The sequence below is a fragment of the Cricetulus griseus genome, chromosome 6, assembly GCF_003668045.3.
Source record: "Cricetulus griseus strain 17A/GY chromosome 6, alternate assembly CriGri-PICRH-1.0, whole genome shotgun sequence".
Lineage (NCBI taxonomy): Eukaryota > Metazoa > Chordata > Mammalia > Rodentia > Cricetidae > Cricetulus > Cricetulus griseus.
Genome location: NC_048599.1, coordinates 24,319,414 through 24,342,921, shown reverse-complemented (window position 1 = coordinate 24,342,921; position 23,508 = coordinate 24,319,414). Strand labels below are relative to the sequence as shown.

The following is a 23,508-nucleotide window of genomic DNA, read 5'->3' as shown; positions in this document are numbered from 1 at the left end:
TGTACTTGGAGTTCATTTCTGACACAGCTCCCTTCCCACTGGAAGACAGAGAATCAGGAGGATAACTGGGCTCTGCTTCCTTCAAAGGGAGCCTTCAAAAGCCCTTCTACAGGCATTCGCTAATAGTTTTGTGTCAGAATCCATGGTGGGTGCTGGAAACACTGAGGCAAAAGATATCGCCAGAAGGGAGCCTTTAGACACAGAACAGAACTACCAAGAGGGATGGGGGGAATATGAGCCCAAATTTGGGAAACATTGGGGGCTTAAGTAACACAGAACATTTCTGAGCCATATTATAAGAGATAGGTAGAATTGAGGGGTCTTTATAGGAAGTCTGGTTTTCAAAACCCAAGGTTACAGTTGCCACTTGTCCAATAGGAAACTTGGCCATTGTCCAATAGGAAGCCTGGCCATATGTAGCATCCTACATTTGAATTTAAATAAAAACATCAGTTTCTGCTGGCACCATGACTCACTCTATATTCTCAGTATTTAGGAAGCTAAGACAGGATGACTGCTTCTAAATTGAGGGCAGCCTGGGTTACATAGTGAGCTTCAGGTTAGCCAGGGCTACAGCCTAGGCTGTGTGACAAACAAATGACAACAAACAACAAAATCTGTGCATAACAGTACACCTCTGTAATCCCAGATTTGAGAGGTACAGGCAGGAGGAACGGGAGTTCAAGGCCATCTTCAGTTACATAGTAAACACAAGGCCAATTTGGGCTTTATGAGACCCTATTTCAAAAAGCTGGGAGTAGGAGAGAAAAACAAGAAAAAATTTAGTCTCTATATTAGTAGCCACTGGGTATGGTCCTCATTAGAGAAATCAGGCTGGACAGCACTGGGCAAGGCTCTAAGAGCCAGGCTTCAATCCCAGTGTTTCACAGCAGTCACAGGGCCTTCAACAAGTAGCTCTCCCTTTCTGTGCCTGTTTTCTCATCTGTACCTCAAGGGATGATGCAAAGAGCAAATGAGCTAATGACTGACAATGGTCTGTAAATGGTAGTTAATGAGCTAATGACTGACAATGTCAGGCGCAGTCTGTAAATGGTAGTTATCTGTGTTTCCAGCACTGCTCACAGCCCAGGAGGCACACGGGCACATGCATGTAGGTTGCCTCCTCTTTCTCAGTGCTGCAGCACAACAGGTGCCCAGTAAATGCTCATTAACTCCCTTCTCCCAGCTGTTTCGCCCAAGAGTTAGATGGACTGGAATCTATTTTGTGAAGAGAGTCAGACTACTCACATCTGTAGAGATGATTCCACACAGGGAAGAAAGCCATGTAGAGGGCCACATCTCCCACCGTTGGATAGGACTTGAAGATAGAGATGATGGCAATCTGGATGAACATGAAGAAGATGGGGTGCTCCCTGGAGCAGGGCCGGGAAGACAAACATGCAGAGAGATTAGCCAGGGACCAGTCCCACTCTTAGAGACTCCTGACCCACCAGGCCCCAGTAGCACAGCAGCAAACTGCAGAGATCAAGAAATTCCCAGAAGTGGCAAGGAAGAACAGACAAACACCAGTGATACAGTTTGCAGGACACTGCCCATCAATAGCCACTTCCTGTCTACTAGCTCTGGGCCTGGTCCCCAGAAACCAAATCAAGAAAGCAAATTAAGTCAGCTTTCCTTATTAGTAGCCTAAATGACTGCTTGTCAGAGAAATCAGGCAGCCTCTCCCAGCAAAGGCCCTTGTCAACAGGTCCAAAACAGGAAGTGCCTGCTGGCTGATGGCTTGCTCACTGAAAATGTGGTCAGAGCAACATGTAGACCCTTACTGTTAAGACCGAGGACTGAACGTTACATGCAGCATTGCTAGCTCCTCAGGGGCCAAGAATTCTCTCTTTTGTGTTTTAGAGATAGGATCTCATGTAGCACAGGCTGGCCTCCAACTCACTATATAGTTGAGACCAGCCCTGGACTTATGATTTTCTTGCCTCTACTTTCTAGGTGCTAGGATTACAGGCAACTACCATGTCTGTCTCAGAGTGGAATTTTTGGGAGCTTAAACTAGTAACAGCTGAACTGATTTTAAATTAATAAACTGCCATGGCTCCCATCTCCTTTCTTTCTATACTGAGTTCTGTGCAGTTTCTCCTGTATCATCTCAGACGATCCTCACAGCACCTCAGCCAGCCCTCCAGGCAGAGATTCCTGTTCCCTGTCCTTCCCAGGTAAGGAAACTGAAATTCAGAGAAATGAAGTCAGTGGTATAGCTGTATGTCTACAGAGCTCCTGATACCACTATGTTCCTCTCCTTGGTGCTTCACATGTCTTGCAGCACCAGTAAGGAGGTGGGGGGGCATGCCTCGTCCTAAAGCGGCCCCTCTGAGAACACCAAGAGCTGAAGGGAAGTGAATAGGAAAAAGCCAGTTACGGATCCCTCTCAATAACCCTCAGCACAAGCACAGGGAAGACTCTGCACAGAGCTGATGCCTGCTTATAAGGCCTTTGGTCAGGGGCTCCGAAGCCAGGGTAATGGAGCCACTTCTGGGACTACTGCAAGTGCTCTCCTCAGAACTTGGCACAGTCCAAGTAGATGAGCAGATTCTGGAGTCAGACAAACCTGTGCCTGAACCCCAGCTCCACTGCTTGCTATCTGTGTAGCTCAAGAAGAACTGTTCATCTCTCTGAGCAACAATTTATCAACTATAAAACTGAATGATGGAAGTGAAATAATGCTGGCCTTCAAGTTGCTGAGTTTGCTATCAACCCATCTCACAGCGCTATATAGGTACCTGGGAAGAAGCAGGCTCCACAATGACAGCTCTTACACTGTAGAAGTGAACTACACAGAAAGCCCCATTTGAGGAAAAGTGATCAAAGATCAAACAGGGCTGTACATGCCCAGTCTCCAAAATAACCCAATTGGAATCCTTTGGATAAATCATAATTGAGCTGTTGATCAAGAACATCCAACCAGACCCACTTTCCCCAAAGACATCCTCAGTGTAACCTTTGTTCTTGCCGAAATGGTGAGCAGACTAAAATGTGGCCCCAGGCACCTCCAGGTGAGACCAGGGGGAAACCAGGGCTCCGAAGCATCCTCCCTGCAGCCTGTACTTGTGTGTGAATCTCAACTGCTGACCCTGGATACTGGCACATGACAAAAAAGTCAAAAGCCTGATGGCAGGTGGTACCAGTCCAAAGGATAGCTCAGGCAGGCCACAGGAGGGAGGGTGGACAAATAAACAGCAGGTCCTCACACTTACTTTAATTTGATGGCTAAGGGGACTGTGTAGAAGAAGACGTTGATCTGAAACACGCAGACAAAAAAGAGGCTGAAGTGCTCAAACATCTCTGCAAAGAAGTACCAGAAAAGCCCGATGTTTGGAGTGAGATCTGGAACAGAAAGTCTGGAATTAAGAAAACACAAGGAGAGAAAAGAGAAGAGTTACAAATGGTTTGCTTTGCCCTGCTTTTCCCAAGATTTGAGGTCACTACTAGGCAACCAAGGATGGCATTATCCATCTAAAGGTCACAGTAGTATAAAGAGCTCTCTATATACCTCCATACAGACAATTTACAAAATATAGGGCTGAAGATGCCCAGAATAGAAGCTATAATACATACTAGCTCAGGACTGGGGATACAGCTGAGTTGGTAGAGTGCTTGCCTAGAGTGCACAGGCCCGGGCTTCTACCCCCAGGACTGCATTAAGCCCAAATGTAAAAACAGGAGGATCAAAAGTTTAAAATCATTCTTGATTAGATATTGAGCTCAAGGCTAGAACAGGTGACATGAGGGAATAAAACCAAACCCCAAAACAAGCAAAACAAGCAAAAAAACCAGCTAAGCTAAAAGAATCTGAAATGAAAAAGGGAGTTCCAGGACAGCCAAGGCTGCACAAAGAAACCCTGTCTCAGAAAAACAAAACAAAACAACAATAACAACAACAAAAACCCCACCAAAACAACAACAACAACAAAAGAAATCAAGAGAGCAGCCCTGCTTTTCTACATCAGGCCAGTTTACAATCAGGAGCTACTCAGTATTGCTAGAGGAAGGAGACTTAAATAAACAAAATCTATTTTGGGCATTCCAAAGACTTGCCCAGAGGAACAAGCTCCGAGAGCCTGCTCCTCCCAGTTCTTGCTCCACATCCCCACAGCAGGAGCCAGAAGACTGCATGCCTGAGCCTGCAACTGACTTTTCCAAGGGCTTCAGGAGCCATCAGCAGGTTGTGCAAATATTCCTAGGACTACAGAACTCATCTGAAAATTTTGAGTTTATCTAGGAGACCTCTGTATAGTTAAATAGCATAAGAACTGGCTGCAATACTGGCTCTTTCAAAAGCTACCTATGTGTACACATACTCTCTCTCTCTCTCTCTCTCTCTCTCTCTCTCTCTCTCTCTCGTGGTTTTGTCTTTGTTTTTCAGAGCTGGGATGGAACTCAGGACTTCCACAATGCTAGAAAGGCACTCTACCACTGGGCTACATCCTGAGCTGTGTGTGTGTTTGTGTTTGTGTGTCTTTCAAATGATGAAGACAGCAAGGGGCACTAGGCCGGCAGTGACAAGAGTATTAACTGCTGCCCCTACCATATTTTTTATTTGAAAAAGAGCAATGTTGAAATTAATTTGTTTATAATTTTATTATTTTTATGTTATTGGGTTTTTTGTTTATTTGTTTTGTTTTTTTGTCTTTTTTGAGACAGGGTCTCACTATGTACCCTTGGCTGGCCTGAAACTCACTATGTAGACCAGGCTGTACTTGAACTCACAGAGATGCCTGCCTGTGCTTCCCACGTGCTACAATTAAGGGCATATGCCACCATACCTGTCTCCAATTCATAATTTAAAAAGGGCAAGTACCTTACTCATTTGGTCATCTTACAAGCCTCAGAAGTGTAATCAAAGGTGTAAAAGAGCAGAGGTCTCAAACTTTGTTCCCTGTTCTACCCTAGTGCCAGGAATACTAGAGAGATTAAATTTTTGATCTCTATCTCATACCTATTGAATTAGAGCCCCTAGGGATGGGCCAGCACTCTGGATTTCAGAAGCTGAGGAGTCTTAAAACCTGAGGACCCCTGCTGTAGACTGCCTGCATAGTCTTCTCCCTCTTACTCCACTAGGAGCTGCAAAAACCCAATTAGCAGCCGGGCTTTGGTGACGCAGGCCTTTAATCCCAGCACTTGGGAGGCAGAGGCAGGCGGATCTCTGTGAGTTTGAGACCATCCTGGTCTACAAGAGCTAGTTCCAGGACAGCCTCCAAAGCCACAGAGAAGCCCTGTCTCGAAAAACAAAAACAAACAAACAAACAAACAAAACCAAACAAACAAACAAACAAAAAATAGCTTCCAGGAATCTCTTATGAAGTTTGTACTGTAGGGAGAGATCTGACCACGACCACTTGGGCGTGGTCACAAGTATGTAGAAGGCATGTGGAATAAAGAGTTGAGGAGAAGGGGACTCCCTCTCTTTTCGGGGTTCTGGTTGGATCTCAGAGGACTGTGGAAACTAGAGCACGGAGCACCAATCGGGTTATCAGTATTGCATGTGAGAGATTTTAATAAATTGAGCATCTATATCCATATCCCATTAACACTGTACTTACATGAATCCATAGACCGCAGGGATGAAATCCCAAGAGCTGAGAAGGAAGAAGGAGAGGCAAACTATCACCACAAGGCTTCCTATATACATCATGGCATACTCCCAAGAGAAGATCCAGAAGGCTTTGCTCTTCACTTTCACAGGGATGTACTGCCGCTAGGAGAGAGGCCAGAATAGGACATTTAGGGACACCAAGGACAAAAAACACCTCTCAGCTTATACATAAAGATCCCTCCTATAAAAATCAAGCCATGGCACATAGGTTTACAATTTTGCTGTTTCCTTCCTTTCTTTCTGTTTTTTTTGTTTTTTCGAGACAGGGTTTCTCTATACAGCCCTGACTGTCTGGAAATAGCTCTGTAAATCAAGGCTGGCCTCTAACTCACAGAGATCCGCCTGCTTCTGCCTCCAAAGTGCTGGGACTAAGGATGTATGTTGCCCCTGCCACCACTCAGCCCTGATACTTTTCTTATATCAGAAAAAAAATACAAATGTTTTGAAAAAAGGTATTAAGAATGGATGAGACCTCCTATCACTATTCCAGGTGTGCATTCTGGAGATGTGCACAAAATACCAATGAGAAGATAATCACTGAACCAGGAAGAAAGCATGGACTGTGGAGCAACGGGACAATGGCATGCTAGCAATGACATGTAAACTGCACCTATGTATGTCCACATAGCTAAGTCTCAACATTCGAGGGTATAGCACAAACTTGCCAAATAATCGATAGAAAATAATAACATTCATGCTATCTTGAAATTACACCCAACAATATTATGTATTATTTATACATATGTAGGACTTTAAGCATAAAAATTTTATGAAGCATATTAGAAGGACATACATTGGCCAGCAAGATGGCTTGGTGGTTAAGAGCACTTGCACCACACCTGCTAGCTTGAGTTTAATCCCTGAGATCCACATGGTGGAAAAGAGAACCAAATCCTACAAGATGTCCACTGACAATCTCATATGCACTGTGGCATACGTGTGCCATCACCACAAAAAATACATTAAGGCCAGCCTGGTCTACATATCAAGTTCCAAGCCAGCCAGAGATACACAATGATAACTTATCCCTGTTCTTCCCATAAAAAGCAAGTATGAAATAAAATGGTAATAAAAAATCTTTCTTTCTTTTTACTTCGAGACCCTGTTTAAAAATAACTGGTGGGAGGGGTTAATATTTCTCTGCCTTTCACAAGAAAGAAAAACTAAAAATCAAACAACATATCAAAAGGTGTGTATTGAGGCTCACACCTGTGAACTCTCAGTGTTACAGAGTCTGGGGTAAAAGGATTCCCAAGAATTCAAGACTAGCCCTGGCTACATTGTTGTGTGATATTTTGATTGTGTTCTGACAAAGTTTGCTTGGAGTCAGAGGGCAGAGCTACCACGAGCTGACCGTAGAGGCCTGGAGGACTGTAGATGGGGAGACATAAGTAGGGAAGCAGGGCAGAGAGAAGATCTCAGCCCCTTTGCATGGAGGAACTGAAGATATAGGAAATAACTGGTGGCTGCTCCTTGTTCTCTGATCTTTCAGGTTCTTACCCCAATATTTGACTTTTGATTCTTTATTGATAAAGAGTAAATTAGATTAATGCTTCACCTGGCATCCACAAATTCACAAGACAGCCACTAGCCCCTGGCTTTGAAACCATTGGCAACCAATGGAGCTGTACACGCAGGAGCCTCTGTGCCACCAGCTGGCTTTTCCTTTCTTTCTCCAAGTCCTCTAAGCTAGTCTGGGATTTTCCTGTTGCAGCCTCTTTACAGAAATCTCCACAAGCCCCAGACTCTACAGGCGCCTGCACTCCAAATACCACTGCTGGAGTTAGTCCTTCATAACCAGTCAGCTCTGCCTTCATGCAGTTCCCTCCACAAGTGATCCTTCTGCACAATCCCATGTGTGTTTTTCAGACAGCCAGCTCCCTTTCGATGTGGACTGCAGGCTTCCCCAGGACCTGCTCCTCAGGCTGCTGCAACACTAGGTAGCAGCCTTCACATCACTCAAGCTTCTATTATTGTTGCAACCGCCACACACTCTCAGCTCACAGCTAAAGGTGAGCAGCTGCAGCTGCTCTCAGCCAAGCTGTGCACCACCTGTTTTGTCTGCCCAGATGTGCTATGCAGTGACAGCCAGCCTCATACTTCACTGTCATCATCATCAGAGCTGGTGAGACACCTGGGAATTATTAAAGGGGAGAATTAGTTTAAAAGGAAGGAAGCAAGGAAGGAAGGAAGGATGGAAGGAAGGAAGGAAGGAAGGGAGAAAGAGAGAAAGAGGTGTTTTTTTTTTTTTTACCACATTGAAAAATGGGAAACACTATTACAAACAGAGGGAGTTAGGTCTCTGTATGATTCTGAAATGGACAGTTTAATTAGCCGGGCGGTGGTTGCGCACACCTTTAATCCCAGCACTGTGGGAGGCAGAGGCAGGTGGATCTCTGTGAGTTCGAGACCAGCCTGGTCTACGAGAGCTAGTTCCAGGACAGTCTCCAAAGCCACAGAGAAACCCCGCCTTAAAAAACAAAACAAACAACAACAACAACAACAATAATAATAATAATAGGAACAATTAATGAGGGTTTAATTAACTTAGCTGTGATTTACATAATGTTAATTATAAACATTATGGGTTTGGTAATTCTTATTTTATCCCTAAAAAAGTTGCTTGATATGAGTGCCAAGATACAGACCTTAGAAAAGGTTACTAAAGAAAATAATGTAATTTTGACTGATAAATTACAAGCCTTAGAAAAACTTAATAAAACAGATAGAGATATTCAGACAAAGAAAGGAATTTAAAGGCTAACTAACCTCACCATGACATTATAAAATTAGAGGAACAGCCTAAGGTTATAAAAAAAAAAAAAGCCAACCTTAATTTATCTAGTAACTATACAGGAACAACTGCCAAATGACAGATATCCCCAAGACTAAGGAAGAGCTGACTGGATTCCTATGTAAATGTTAGATTTGAGGAGATTTAAGGACTTGATAGTCTCATGTGCTACGCATTCACCTTTTGTGAGGCAGATGTGAAATTCATGGTCAACTAGTAACAGAATTATCCCACACAATTTTCTTAGAAAGACTTGGTTATAGCAGTATCAGAACCTGGTCTTCAACTGCAGTGGAGGACCTGGAGAAAAGATGAGGCTAGGACCTTTGAACAACAAAGTAGGGCTAGAGGTATGGAAATTTCCCAAGCCCAACTTCCTGGAGAGGGCAACTATGCTGACGTGTAAAGACGGTCTATATCTGATGACCATGCCTTGGCTCTATGCTGTACAGCAGCCTTGAATGCTTGAGGCAGAGTTGAAGAAGTAAGAAAGAGAACTGAGTCATTTACTAAAGTTACACAGGGCCCAAAAGAAACCTTCATTGATTTTTCACAGAGATTGACTTCAGCAGTAAGTAGAATGATACCAAACTCAGAACCTAGACAAATAATAATTGAATCTTTGGCTTTTGAAAATGCTAATTCACAATGTAAAAGGGTAATTAGGCCTTTAAAGGCAAGATCAGGACCCACAGAGGAATGGATCCAAGATACAATCAATATTGAATCTCATAACCATGATGATGTTTGGATAGGAGAGGTGATTTCCGAGGCTTGGAAAAAAAAATCAAAATGTCAAGTGTTTTGTTTTTGTTTTTTTGTTAATTTTTGTTGGGGGGGGGAGTTTTGAGACAGGGTTTCTCTGTGGCTTTGGAGGCTGTCCTGGAACTATCTCTTGTAGACCAGGCTGGTCTTGAACTCAGAGATGCGCGTGCCTCAGCCTCCCGAGTGGTGGGATTAAAGGCGTTCGTTACCTCCGCCTGGCATCAGGTGTTTTAATTGTGGCAAACAAGGTATTCTAAAAAGAGACTGTAGGCAGGGTGTTCCTAGGAACAATGTTTTTTCTAGGAATAATCAAAACACAAGACCCCTACCTTCTGGAGTATGCAGAAAGTGTGGCAAAGGACATTAGACCAATGAATGTAGATCAACAAGGGACAGAAAAGGAAACCCTTTGCCATCAGGAAAACACCTGGAGGGGGGGCTACTCTCATAGGCCTCTATGTCAAATTTGGTTCAATTGTTGCCTGTCAATTAAAGGACCTACTGTAAAAAAAACCATACTACACGGGGTGATAGAACAGCTTTAAAAGATAAAACAAAACTTTTAGAACCATAAAGCAAATACCATAAACACTAGATTTGAACAAGAGAGACCTCTTGATTAGAAAAGGTGATAGTTCATCAAACAATATGACTACTCAATCTAAAATAATTTAAAGATTTGTATATTTATTATGTATACAGAGTTCTGCTAGCATGTCAGAAGAAGGCACCAAATCACTTTACAGATGGTTGTGAGCCACCATGTGATTGCTGGGAATTGAACTCAGGACCTATGGAAGAGGAATCAGTACTCTTAACCTCTAGGTCATCTCTCCAGCCCTCTATCTAAAATAACTTAAAGACTAACAAATGTTTTTAATTTAATCAGATATAACTTGCCAAGTGGGAAACTCCCAAAGTTAGGGTTGGAGCAGAGTTTTGTTTTTGTCTTTCCAGGAGAATAAAGGCATCCAACTAAGGAATCTGAAGACCTGGAAAAATAATACATCTGGAGAAAAAGGACAAATCATCCAGAGAAAATATCCCAAGGAAAAGAGTAAACGGGCCATTTCCAACAGGATAAAATTTCATGTATCTTCCCAAATGTTTGTTTCTTCTGTTCTCTACAGATATATAATGCAGATGGTATTTTTGTTGTTGTTGTTGTTTTGAGACAGGGTTTCCCTGTGGCTTTGGAGGCTGTCCTGGAACTAGCTCTTGTAGATCAGGCTGGTCTTGAACTCACAGAGATCCACCTGCCTCTGCCTCCCAAGTGCTGGGATTAAAGGTGTGTCCTACCACCCGCCTGGCTGCAGATGGTAGTTTTATAGTCCCTGTTTAATTAAAAATTAAGCAAGCTTTGGAGTTGGAGATCATTTCTCCTTCTCTAAACCCAAGCATGCTTGTTAAAGTAAAATCCAAAATCTCTGTTTCATGTCAGAAGAGCCACCTGATATGGGACAGAAGAAAAACCAAAATTAAGGACTATTCTATTGCCACTAAACAATCCTTTGGTATTATTTTGACTCCTTAAAACTTTTCTTAGGATATAAATATCTCAAATTTTATAAAATTTGTATACATATATGTTTTTAAATTTCCTGTTATGATATTAATGGTCATACAGAGTACTAACTAATTATAGAAAAAGGCTTCATCTAGCTTCCAGTTCATGATTTTGGGTTTGAGTCTCTATCAGATAACTAGGAATTAAGCTTTTGTACTCTGGATGTACATAATAAATTATGGTACTTTAACCTTTTCAAGATCTGCTGTATATTATATTTAAAATGTTTAAGTTTTCTGCAGTGAATCATGACCATGCTTAACAGCAACCTTTGAAGTCTCCAAAAGGAGAATGAGGCCCTACAATGACAATCCCACCAGGACTATGATAACCTCACTAAACTGACAAACATCACCTAAAGAATGACTTTGGACTACAAACTGTTCAGGACAATTTTAAGGTGGCTAGCTGAGATGATCCAGCCTCACAGACTACTATACCTAGGACTTGAGATAAGTCTGCATTTCCCCATTTCACAGAGACTGAGCAACAAATGATACACTTAGCTCTCCCAGGACTTGACAATTATCCTAATTTTTTTCAGGGTCCCCTAAAGATACTGTCACCCCCAGAGAGCAGGAAGTAATTTTAAGAACATGACAACCACATTCCCAAGAGGTGGGGTGGGCAGTTTTTGGGTGGATTATGGATATTTGTCATTATTTAGCAGTATTGGTTACACATTGCTATTGGTAGTAGTCAAGAAAAAGGAGACAAAGAAGATATTTATATCCTAACAAAGGAGATTAGTTAGACTCAGGGATCTTGTTCTGAAAAGAAAAAGCAGTGATATAGAAAGGATAGGATAAAAGAGTAGATTATTTTAAACCAAAAAAAAAAAAACCAACTACTAGTCTTAAATATTTTATATGGTATTTTTGTATATTGATACAAATTTGAGGGTATTTTTGTTAGAACCTACTGTACCTGCATTTCTACTCTTGTTTAAGGTATTTTAACTATGTAACTCACTTAATGAAAATTTTAGTCCTTGAAAGTTATTAATACAAACTATTTAGGATAATAAAGAAATGCGGTTAGTAGTCACCTATTGCAATCAAACTTGTAGTCATGTTAGGTATATTTTCAAATATCAAATATCAAATATCAAATAGAGATATATTTTAGACAGGTAGTCTTCAAACACTTCAGAATCTACAGAATATGGCTTTTAAGATGTGTTATTAGCCGGACGTTGGTGGCGCACGCCTTTAATCCCAGCACTTGGGAGGCAGAGGCAGGTGGATCTCTGTGAGTTCGAGGCCAGCCTGGTCTCCAGAGCGAGTGCCAGGATAGGCTCCAAAGCTCACAGAGAAACCCTGTCTCGAAAAACCAAAAAAAAAAAAAAATGTGTTATTAACACAAGGTTATTTTTTTGTTATGACAATGAGACACACCTGCTTCTGGCAGTGCCAATCTACTTTAGAGAAGATGATGGGCATCAAAGAAACTCCATACAGAGTTTACTTTCTTTGTGGCAAATGTTAGCCACTTCGCAAGAAACTGCCATTGCCTTGACTGCTGACAGTATGCTGTCCAAATTGGAAAATCGGGACACACGAAAATATGACTGCCAAATTTTGCCAAGACAAGGCAGGACAGTCCTTCAAAAATCCTGCTTCATAGAAAAGTTTGTCAGATATCCGAGGCCTGTAGGCCAAAGATGGATGCCTCAATGTTACAGACAAACCTTGGATGACTATCCAGGCAGCCAGCTGTTTCTGTGAGTTCTTAGTTCTGAAAGTTGTTTGCATTGCACTTCCTGTTTTCTCAAGTAATAGTATATCCTTCTCAGGTCTCTGATGGAGTTAAAGACTAGATATAGTTTTCCTTGTTACCAAATTCAGAAAAGAAACTCACAAAAATGTGTAAAGTGTATAAGGTTGAGGGACATAAAAGATAGTTCTGGGTTGGTAATGCAAGTTATGATAGAAAATAAATTAGGTACAAGACTCTGGACTCACCAAGATAGGATAGATATGGGATATTTTCTCTGAATTTGTCAAATGCAAATGAACTAAATCTTGTTAATTATTGTCTATATATATTTGTATATACTTATTGTACTTATTGTATGTAGTTTTACTATGTTAGTTAAAACATTTTGTTTTTATTTAAACAAAAAAGGGGGAAATGTTGTGTGATATTTTGATTGTGTTCTGACAAATAAAGCTTTCAGAGGGCAGAGCTAGGCACTAGCTAACCACAGAGGTTTGGAAGACTGTACAGAGAGGAGACATGAAGTAGCAAGGTGGGACAGAGAGAATCTCAGCCCCTTTTGGATGGAGGAACTGAAGAGGTAGGAAGCAACTAGCAACTACCCCCTGTTCTCTGATCTTTCAGGTTCTTACCCCAAAATTTAACTCCTGATTCTTAATTGATAAAAATTCATTAGATTAACACTTCACTACACCTTGAGACCTTGTATCAAAAAAATAAGTAAAATGTTAGTGGATGAAATTCTGAAAGGAAACAGACTTGTTTAATCTCAAATTATCTTTCTGAAAGTACTAATTACAAGAAAAACCCAGGGTGGCCAAGCCCGACGACCTGAGTTTGACCCCCAAGACCCATATGGGAGAAGGAGAGAACTGCTCAAAGTTGTCCTTTGACCTCCTCGTGTACACTGTGTCATGTACACACATAGTAAGTACACTAGGGAGGCTGAAGTGAGCCAAGTACAGTATACTACGCCTCACAACATGGAACGTGTTCAAAAGCACTGCCGGCCAGACCTCACAGGTGGACTACCTGGAAGTCTTTTTTTTTTGAGACAGGGTTTCCCTGTGGCTTTGGAGGCTGTCCTGGAACTAGCTCTTGTAGGCCAGGCTGGTCTCGAACTCACAGAGATCCACCTGCCTCTGCCTCCTGAGTGCTGGGATTAAAGGCGTGTGCCACCAACACCCAGCTCTGGAAGAAGTCTTACACAAGAAACATTTTTATTTCACCCACATCATATTCTGGGATAGAACTGTGCATGGTGCCTCATACCTATTTGTCCTGATAATTGAAGGCTGAGACAGGAGGATTGCTGAGAGTTCAAAGCCAGACTGAGCTAGTGAATGAGTTCCAGGTCAGCCTGGGCAACAATGTGAGACCCTGTCTCAAAAAAAGATAAAAGTAAAACTAAAGTTATAGAACATGCAAAATTACAATTTTTTTTGAAGTCCAGAATAGGTTTCATTATGGCATTTTTCTTTTTTTACAGATTTATTTATTTTATGTGTACGGGCATTTTGTCTGCATGTATGTTTGTGTGCCATGCGCATGCCTGGTACTGAGCAAGGTGCTGGATCCCCTGGAACTATAATTGTGGATGTTTGTGAGCCATCATATGGGTGCTGAGAAGCAAACCTGCCTCTCCACGGGCTCGTGACACAGGTGTGCACCATCACACTCACCTTTCATTATGGCGCTTTCACGTGTGTCACTGTACTTTGCTTTAATTTATATCTCCAATGCCCTCTTTTCCACCCCTGTTCATCTCTGGCTAGTTCTTACTGCACCCTGGAAAATTCTCCCTTCCACTTACATATGACATGTATTCTATTATCTGCATACAAGTTCCAGACTGTCACAAAACAAACAAAACGTAAAACAGCAAGGGACCTCTGCTGCTCTACTCTTCTTATCTCATCTTTCCCCCCTTAAATGTGCTGACACTAAGCCACCTGTGACTATTTAAATTAATGAAAAATATAAATGAAATTCACTTTAGTCTCACTAGCACTTAGGGGAGGGAGTTTGGAGACAGGGTTTCTCTGTGTAGCCCTGGTTGTCCTAGAACTCACTATGTAGAGCAGGCTGGCCTCCAACTCAGAGATGTGCCTGCCACTAACACTTTTTGCAAGTGTTCAACAGCCAAATGTGGCATATGCCTATTGTACTTTCTGACTGATAAATTTTGTGATTACTGTATAGTGTGTGACTTCTATACTTTGTGTGCATATGACTACTCTATTGACTAAGTAAGTGAACATTTCCATCATCATAAAAAGTTCTATCGGGAGCTAAAGAGGTAGCTCATTGATTAATAGCACTGGCTGTTCTTCCAGAGAACCCAGGTTCAATTTCTAGCACCTATATAGCAATTCACAACTGTCTGTAATTCCAGTTCCAGGGGATCAGACACTCTAGCACAGACAAACATGCAGGCAAAATACCAATGCACATAAAATGAAAAATAAATCAATTATTTTTAAAAGCCAGAAATGGGAATTTTTAACATAAATTTTGAAAAATACAACTTTGCATGTGTGTGGGGGATGTGTATATGTATGCTTACATATAAGGGGTGGGGTCACCTATGTGCATGTGAAGGCAGAGGCTGACACTGGATGTCTGCTATCAGCCCGAGCTCATGGCTTGGCCAGTCTAGTTAGCCAGCTTGTTTCAGGGACTCCCTTACTCTATGTCTCAAGTGCTGGATTATACGTGGTCTGCTGTGCTCACTCTGAATTTATGTGTGTTCTGGGGTCCCAAATTTTAAGTCCTTCCACTTACAGGTCAAGTGCTTTACCCACTGAACCACTTCCCCAATCCCACTTACAACTTATTGTCTAAGATTAAATGAAATGAAATGAAAATTAAATACTAAGATGAACTAAACCTATCTGTGGCCACATATGGGTCATGGATATATATACACCATCAAACTGAAAATTTTAAACAATACCTACAATATCCCAAAAGCATAAATAGAGACAATACTTCTCAAGCTGATTATTATGGGCTTCTCATGACAGGAAAACCAAACCTTATTACAGAAGGGAGAGGGTTTTTTCAGAGCTAGACACTGACCCTAGATCCTTGTACATGTGGCACTAGTGTTCCAACAGTTGAGAAATGAATTTCCCTCTCCTTAATGCTCTAAAACATTTCCATAGAAACTATTTTCTCTCACAACATGAAAAGGGAAAGGCTAGTTATCAGAATCAAGTCTTTAAAGGGAGCTGAAACCAAATAATGGTTTTATATTTAAGCTCTTGGGATCTTAAAACAAGAGCCCATAGGTGGCTGATGGCTGTAATTCCAGCACTCAGGACATGCGGACAAGTGATACCTGCAACAAGCTGACTAGTAGAGTAGACAAATTGGGGAACTATGGGTTCAAATGAGATACCCTGTGCCAATTAAAGTGGGAAGAGCCCAAGGAAATCATCCAATACCATCCTCTGGCACCTACAAGCAGACACACATGTGATCACGTGCATCTGCATACACACCTACCTCCCACATATGTAAACAAAACTACATGCACGTATACACATGAAAAAGATTGCATTTTAAACTTGCATTTCCTCCTATTTGTTTGTACATATGTTTGTCTTTGTGACTGTGCACACATATGTGTGTGTGTGTGTGTACCTGAATGCAGAGGAAAACCGTGAACAGTGGTACTGTTCCTTAGGGACTGCTCACTTTTTTTTTTTTTTTTTTTGGTTTTTGAGTCAGTGTTTCTCTGTGAAACAGTCCTGGCTGTCCCAGAACTCACTCTGTAAACAAGGCTGGCTTTGAACTTACAAACTCAGAGAGATCTGCCTGCTTCTGCCTCCCCAAGAGCTGGGTCTAAAGGCATGAGCCACTACTGCCTGCTCTTTTTGTTTGTTTGTTTGTTTGTTTGTTTTGTTTTGCTTTGTTTTTTTGAGAAAGGGTCTCTCACTAGCCTGGAACACAACAAGAAAGCTAGAATAGCTGACTATTGAGGCAAAAGGATTAGAAGTATAGTGATTCATAAATACATGAACAATCTGACTTATATTTTGCCTATTTGTAAAAAGGAAAAAGCAAACAGCCCTGCTACCTCAGCCCTGGAGACCTTCTGGATGCAGAACAAACAGAAAGCTGTTAGGGGAACAGAGCAGGGTGTAAAAATTCTAAATAAGCGCCTCCTGAAGAAGGCCTGGGAAGAATGCAGCTATCAAGAAAAACCTGATGGGATTGACTCCCTTGTGAGGCATATAAAATGACCTATCCCAAGACATAGAAAAATATGGCAATCACAGGCTTAACTTCAATTCAAAGACAAAAGGTCAGATTGTATTAAAGAAAAAAGAAAAGTCAAAAGAGCGCCTGCAAGCTAATTCCCCAGTGTCTGTTACTGTCATTGAAAAAGAGGACGGTCTCAAACCCCAAGGCTTTAGGAATTCCAAGAAAATGCTCTCTCTGGCAGTGCCATATGCTAAAATTGGAAGAATACAGAGACTGGCATGGCCCCTGTGCAGGGATGACACACATATTTGTCAAGTGTTCAATATTTTAAGATGCTTTGAAGTTCAATAAAGCATGTAGGAGACTTTAGCCAGAGAGAGAGAGAGAGAGAGAGAGAGAGAGAGAGAATCCCAAACAAAAAGGAAGAGGGAAAAGAAACTTCCTGGATTGTGCTAGGAGTTCCCTTAACCCCCAAACTCTAGTCTCCCTCACCAGCATCACAGTCTCAAGATTTTTTTATTTATTTTCTTTTCCCATTCTGTTCCTTTGTTATTTTTGTTTGTTTTGTTTTGTTTTTTTGCTATGTAGCCCATGCCGGCCCCGGACCTCTTTATGTAATCAGACTGGTCTCAAACTCTTAACAATCCCCCTGCCTCAGTAACCTGAGTGCTAAAGTTACAAATACACATCACCACAAAGGGTAAAAAGCTCAGCTTGTTTTCCACTGTGGGCCCCAATGCTGTACATACTAGGGCTCTCTGTTTTATTTTGCGTGCTATCAGATCATAACACTGTAAGCATCTCTCTAATTTGGAAAGTAGGCTCCAAGCCAAGGTCAAAAGAAGAGCAGAGTTGGGGGAAGGCACCAGATGGGCTCAAACTATCATTTTCATCAGTGACTCACCAGGGAGCCAGATACAGCATCCCTTCTTTTGACCCCATATCTCCTAAGAGAACAGAAAAAAGTCTTTCCCTTTGGTTCTGATGACACACTAGCTTATCCACTATCTACATTTTGGTCTCTAGAAACAACCAGAAGAATGGAGGCAGGTTTATGGTGTCAAAAGAAGAAATACAAACTAATTTTACAGTTCTTTTGATTCTAGAAAAGAAGTAATTTCCTTTCCCTTCATCACCCCTCATATTTACAAGCCGGTGACTAAGTCCTTTCCATGACCAAATCATTGCCATTTGAATACCAAATAACTACATCTACTGAACTCTCATTAGACTGTATTCTAGACACACAACATGTATTAACCTTTTCAACATGTACTATTATTCTATTTTAATTTTTTATTAATAATTATTATTATTGTGTGTATGCGCACATTCCTATATGCCTATGTGTGTCATACGTAAGCATGGCATGTCCATGCCATGTTGTGAGTGTAGAAGTCAGAAAACCATGTTGGAAATAAGGACTCTTCTTCCATTGTAGGTTCAGGGGATCTAACTTGGGATGTCGGGCTTACGTGGCAAGTGAGTTACAGGCTGATCCATCTTGGTGGCCCATTATCCTACTTTATAATTGAGGAAACTGAAGAGGAAAGCCAAGAGTATCCAAACTACATGAGTCCACATGTATCCTATTCCTTTGTTTCTTATTCTGAAAATTTTCAAGTATGCAAAAAATTTGAAATGATACAATTATCAAACATTTATCATCTAGCCTATTTCTGTTTTTTCATTTTATCTAGTTTAAATGTTAATACCTTGCTACATTCAGGCTCAGGTTTTCTTTTTATATTTCCAGTTACATTTGTTTATTATTTGTGTGTATGTATATGTGTTACAGTGTATGTGTGGAAGTACACATACAACTGTGGAAATTGGTTTGCTCTCCTCAGTTATGTTCTGGGGATATAACCCAGGCCATCAGACTTGGAGGTAAACACCCTGAACCAGATGAACCATCTTGCTGGTCCAGGTCAGATTTCCTAAAGGATAAAGTATACATATAAAAGATGAAAGAAGCTGTGCATGGTGGGGTGCAAACCTTTAATCCCAGCACTGGGGAGGCAGAGGCAGGAGGAGAAAGCAAGGAGGAAAGGAAGGAAGGAAGGAAGGAAGGAAGGAAGGAAGGAAGGAAGGAAGGAAGGAAGGAAGACAGGGGAGGAAATGCACAGGCTATGGCGTTGTCTCCGTGGCTAAAATGCTCGCTGCACAAGCTTGAGGACTTGAGCTCAGATCCCCAGCATCCCTAAAAAGTCTAGCATGGTGTCATGAACCTGTAATCCCAGCTCTGAGGAGGCAGACAAGGGGATCTTGGGAGCTTGCTGGCCAGCCAGTCCAGCTGAATCAGTGAGCTTCAGATTCAGTGAGACCCTCTCAGAAAATAAAGTGAAGACACCAGGCATGGTGGTGCATGACCTTAATCCCAGTCTAGGGAGACAGAGGCAGGCAAACTTCTGTGAATTTGAGGCCAGCCTGGTCTACACAGTGAGTTCCAGGTCACCTAAAACCACATACTAAGTCTCTGTCTCAAAAAAAAAAAAAAAAAAAAAAAACAACCTCATTTGGATCTCTGGCCTCCACATGTACACATATAGGCATGTACACCTACACATAATCTCTCTCTCTCTCTCTCTCTCTCACACACACACACACACACACACACACACACACACACACACACAGCAAATACACACTAATTATGTGGGAAAGGCTTGAATTCAACAAGAACATAAAAGAAAATCAAAACAAAGTAACTTCACCATATAATGATTTGTCTATTAAACTAGCAACCACAAATCTAATTTGAAAAGTCAGTGCCAGCAGACAAAGAGACAGTTCACGCCTCTGTGGATACTGCAGGTGACACCACAGGCTGGCTCAAGATTTCTGATGAACACTCTGGTTTTTGCATATAATAACTAAAACTTTTTGCAGCCTTTGATCCAATTAGAAAATAACAGAGAAAAAAACTTGTCATTGGCTAGGGAGAGGGATCAGAAAGTGAGAGCTTACTTTCTCTGTGCTAGCACAAAGACCCAAGTCCAAATTCCCACACTCACATAAAAAGCCAGGCATGGCTGCAAACCCACCTGTAACCCTAGCACTACTCGGGGTGCAGACAAGACGATTGATCCATGGGGCCTTTTGACTACCAGCCTAGCTCCAGGTTCAGTGGAAAACCTGTCTCAAGGGAATAAGGAGAAGAATGCTAGAACAGGGTACCCAATGTCCTCTTCTAGCCCCTGGATGTTCACACGGACATACACACCAACACATGACCACACATACACATGTATATACAAAAAAAAAAAGAAGAGTAAAAAGGATGGAAGGAAGGTATATAAAGGAAGGAAAGAAGGAGTAAAAAAAGGATGAATGAATTTCAAGCTGGCCTGGTAATAAAAGTCTGTTATCCCAGTTACTCAGAAGTCCTCCTTACATTGTGAGTATAAAGCTAGCTTGGGTAATTTAGTAGATGGCATTTCAATTTTTTTTTGTTTTGTTTTGTTTTGTTTTGTTTTTCGAGACAGGGTTTCTCTGTGTAACAGCCCTAGCTGTCCTGGAACTAGTTCTGTAGATCAGGCTGGCCTCAACTCACAGAGATCCACCTGCCTCTGCCTTCCAAATGCTAGGATTAAAGGTGTGTGCCACCACCCAGCGGTATTTCAAATTTTTTAAAAAGAAGAAAAGGGTTGAGGATCTGGCTTAGTGGTAGAGCACTTGACTGTTGTGGGTCCAGCCCTACATTCAATTCTCAGTATAAAAAAAAAAAAAAGAAAAACAAATTTCTACTACACACACATACTACTAACAATAAACAGGTATCTCAAGTTCTACGAACAAAAGAATTAACCTTTTACCACTATATTCATCAATCTGACTCCATATTATCAAGTCACTTAAAATGATAAGCACAGGGCCTGTTTTAATGAGTGGAGGTGTGCAATCTGCCCTGGCTACAAACCACTCTTCTGTATGTGAATCCCAGTGCTGCCAGTACACTTTGAGCAAACTTCTCTTCTAAGAATGAACTTGGATTCCTTTGAGTCCCTGTCTTTTTTTTTTTTTTTTTTTTAATGGGGTAGGGTGAGTAGTCAAGGATCAAACTCAGAGCCTTTCATGAATGATGACTGTTGTGCTCTACTTCCACACTACATCCCAAGTTCGACGTGTATATTTATAAGCTGAAAATAAGAGACGGTTGGAAAGCAAACTCCTGAGTCAGACTACCTGAACTCTTAGCTCAGTGCTGCATCTGATGGTTTAGATGACTGAACCTCCTGACATTCTAGTTTTAATTCATGTGTCTAAATAAAATATATTTAGTTACTCTGTGGCTGAGAATAGAATCTACCCCATTAAGTTCTTTAAAGTTGATATACGATGATGACTGCAGAGGGCTTAACATAAGTATTTCACATGTAGGTTATTCTCCACAAATATCAGCACTTTATATTCAATTATTGTGGTCGGTAGTGACCACTATGTTCTTGCCATGGCAAAGTGGCCTAGGTTCCAAAGTAGTGCAGAAGTCAGCCAGGTGTAATGATGTAAGGCTGGTTGGTGCCTTACACCAACAATACCTACCATCACTTTCACCAGTGTGCAGTCAACTGCTTATTGAAAATAGCAGACACTATTTAAAATTTGCCATTTTAGGAAACTAGAGAGGTGGCTCACTGGCTGCTTTTCCAGAGGACCCAGATTCTATTCCCAACACCACATGGCAGCTCACAGCTGCTGTAACTCCAGTTCCAGGGAATCTGGTGCCCTCACATAAACATATATACAGGTGAAATGCTAATGCACATAAAAATAAATCTTTAATTAAAAAATTGCCATTTTTGTAATCACTATTAAGAACCTTACAAGATAAGTGTAATTATTAAGAAAAAAACAAAACAAAACAAAACCATGAGCTCAAAGAGGTATATGCACATTAAGTGAAACAAAGAAAATGTCTGTCCAGTGTTTAGTGGATGCCAACTCTAAGTTAACTGTCCCTACACACTTGCAATGACAGACACAGTTAAAACTTGGCCATTAAGTCTCCTTTGTTTCATGTTAGTCTGCTTTTTCAAATACAAGTGGGAAGGCCCAATCCCAGCAACACTTTGAAACGTCTGCTTTGTTTTGTTTGTGGCATGAGGGACTGAAGCAGGGCCCCATGTATGTGAGGCAAACATCACATCCAACCACTGAGCTACATCCCTAGCTCCAAATGCTGCTGGTGACCCATGCCATTCCTCCCCCAACCCCCAGAAGGGGCCAGGCAATGTACTAAATATCACTTGGGCACTGGCACCAGCAAGCGCTTACCTGGAGGAGATAGAGAAGTCCTGGGGCAAACAAGGTGACTGGGTATAGAGTCTGGTATGTTGCTAAGGCAAGAAAAATAGCACTGAGGAAAACACTGCCTGTGAAAAGAAACAAAGGTGTAGAATAACCCAGCCTCGTCAATCAAGATTTCACTCAGCAAGTCCACATCAACATGAAACTCCTAACTGCTCAATTACCTGCCAAGTGCTTCCTGATATGCAAAGTACTCTGCAAACTCAACAGAATGAAAGCTCTTGGCTTAGTTCCCTTGAAAGGAAATCAAGGAAGTCAAAATCACCTGCCTTTAACAAACTGTGATGTCACAGACATGTTTCTTAAGATTTTTTTCAGATCCAGAAAGATTTTTATAAAACCTCAGCCCAGGGCTGGAGAGATGGCTCAGTGGTTAAGAGCACTGACTGCTCTTCCAGAGGACCTGGGGTTCAATTCCCAGGACACACATGCAGCTCCAATATCTGACACTCTCACACAGACATACAAGCAGGCATAACACCAATGTACATAAAATAAAAACAAATTGGAGGCTGGAGATATGGCTCAGTGGTTAAGAGTACTGACTGCTCTTCCAGAGGACCTGGGTTCAATTTCCAGCACCCACATGACAGCTCACAACTGTCTGGAACTGTCAGTTACAGGGGATCTGACATTCTCACACCAATGCACATAAAATAAAATTAAATTTAAAAAAATAAAAATAAATAAATAAGCTGGGCATTGGTGGCACATGCCTTTAATCCCAACACTTGGGAGGCAGAGGCAGGCGGATCTCTGTGAGTTCAAGATCAGCCTGGTCTACTGAGTGAGTTCCAGGACAGGCTCCAAAGCTAGGCAGAGAAACCCTGTTTCGAAAAACCAAAATAAATAAATAAATAAATAAACAAATTGCAAAAACCAAAACACATAATAAAACTCAGCCCAAAGATTTACAAGTAGACAACAACTATTAACATCCATGTCAATTGCGCCAAGTTATTAAATCTGCAATTACTGTTCATGAAATTCAGAGCTGTGAAACCTAGCCCTCTGGATTTCACAACAGCTCATCACTCTGTAATACCTTTATCTTGAAGCCACTTTTTTTTTTCTAATAAAAACATTATTGATGCTTTATTTTTGGTTTCACTTTGTAGCCTAAACTGGCACCAACCTTGCAGTTATCTAAGTCCTCCAAGTACTGGGGTAACAAACATAAGCCACCATATCCACATCTAGCTAAGAGTACATTCCTTTTATTAATGAGTCTACTCCCTACACAAAACAGACTACTAGGGAGTCATTAAGCATGCAATGAAAGAATCTGTGATGATACGTATCTAAAAAGATACGGAAATACATTGTTAAGTAGAACTTTAGAGATACATACAGTTTATGCCATCAGACCCCACTGTTTTCTTTGAAAACTTTAAAATGAACATAGGCCAAGGCTACACCGAGAAACTGTCTCAAAAAAACAAAACAAAACAAAACAGAACATATCCAGGTGGTGGTAGTGCACATCTTTAATCCCAACATTCAGGAGGCAGAGGGAGGCAGATA

The 23,508-nt window shown here is 41.4% G+C and overlaps 1 protein-coding gene and 1 non-coding gene across 2 annotated transcripts in view; one reads left to right on the top strand and one right to left on the bottom strand.

Annotated features, from left to right (window-relative positions):
• Pigu (phosphatidylinositol glycan anchor biosynthesis class U) overlaps positions 1 to 23,508 on the bottom strand; it is an 82,930-nt gene that overhangs the window by 22,759 nt on the left and 36,663 nt on the right. The window contains 4 exon segments of the mRNA NM_001246807.1: positions 1,249 to 1,373; positions 3,219 to 3,362; positions 5,565 to 5,719; positions 21,952 to 22,049. Of these exon segments, the coding sequence (NP_001233736.1) occupies positions 1,249 to 1,373; positions 3,219 to 3,362; positions 5,565 to 5,719; positions 21,952 to 22,049 (522 nt within the window).
• Positions 16,902 to 17,004, top strand: LOC113836453. The gene has a single exon (XR_003486667.1). It is a non-coding gene; the product is annotated as a U6 spliceosomal RNA (small nuclear RNA).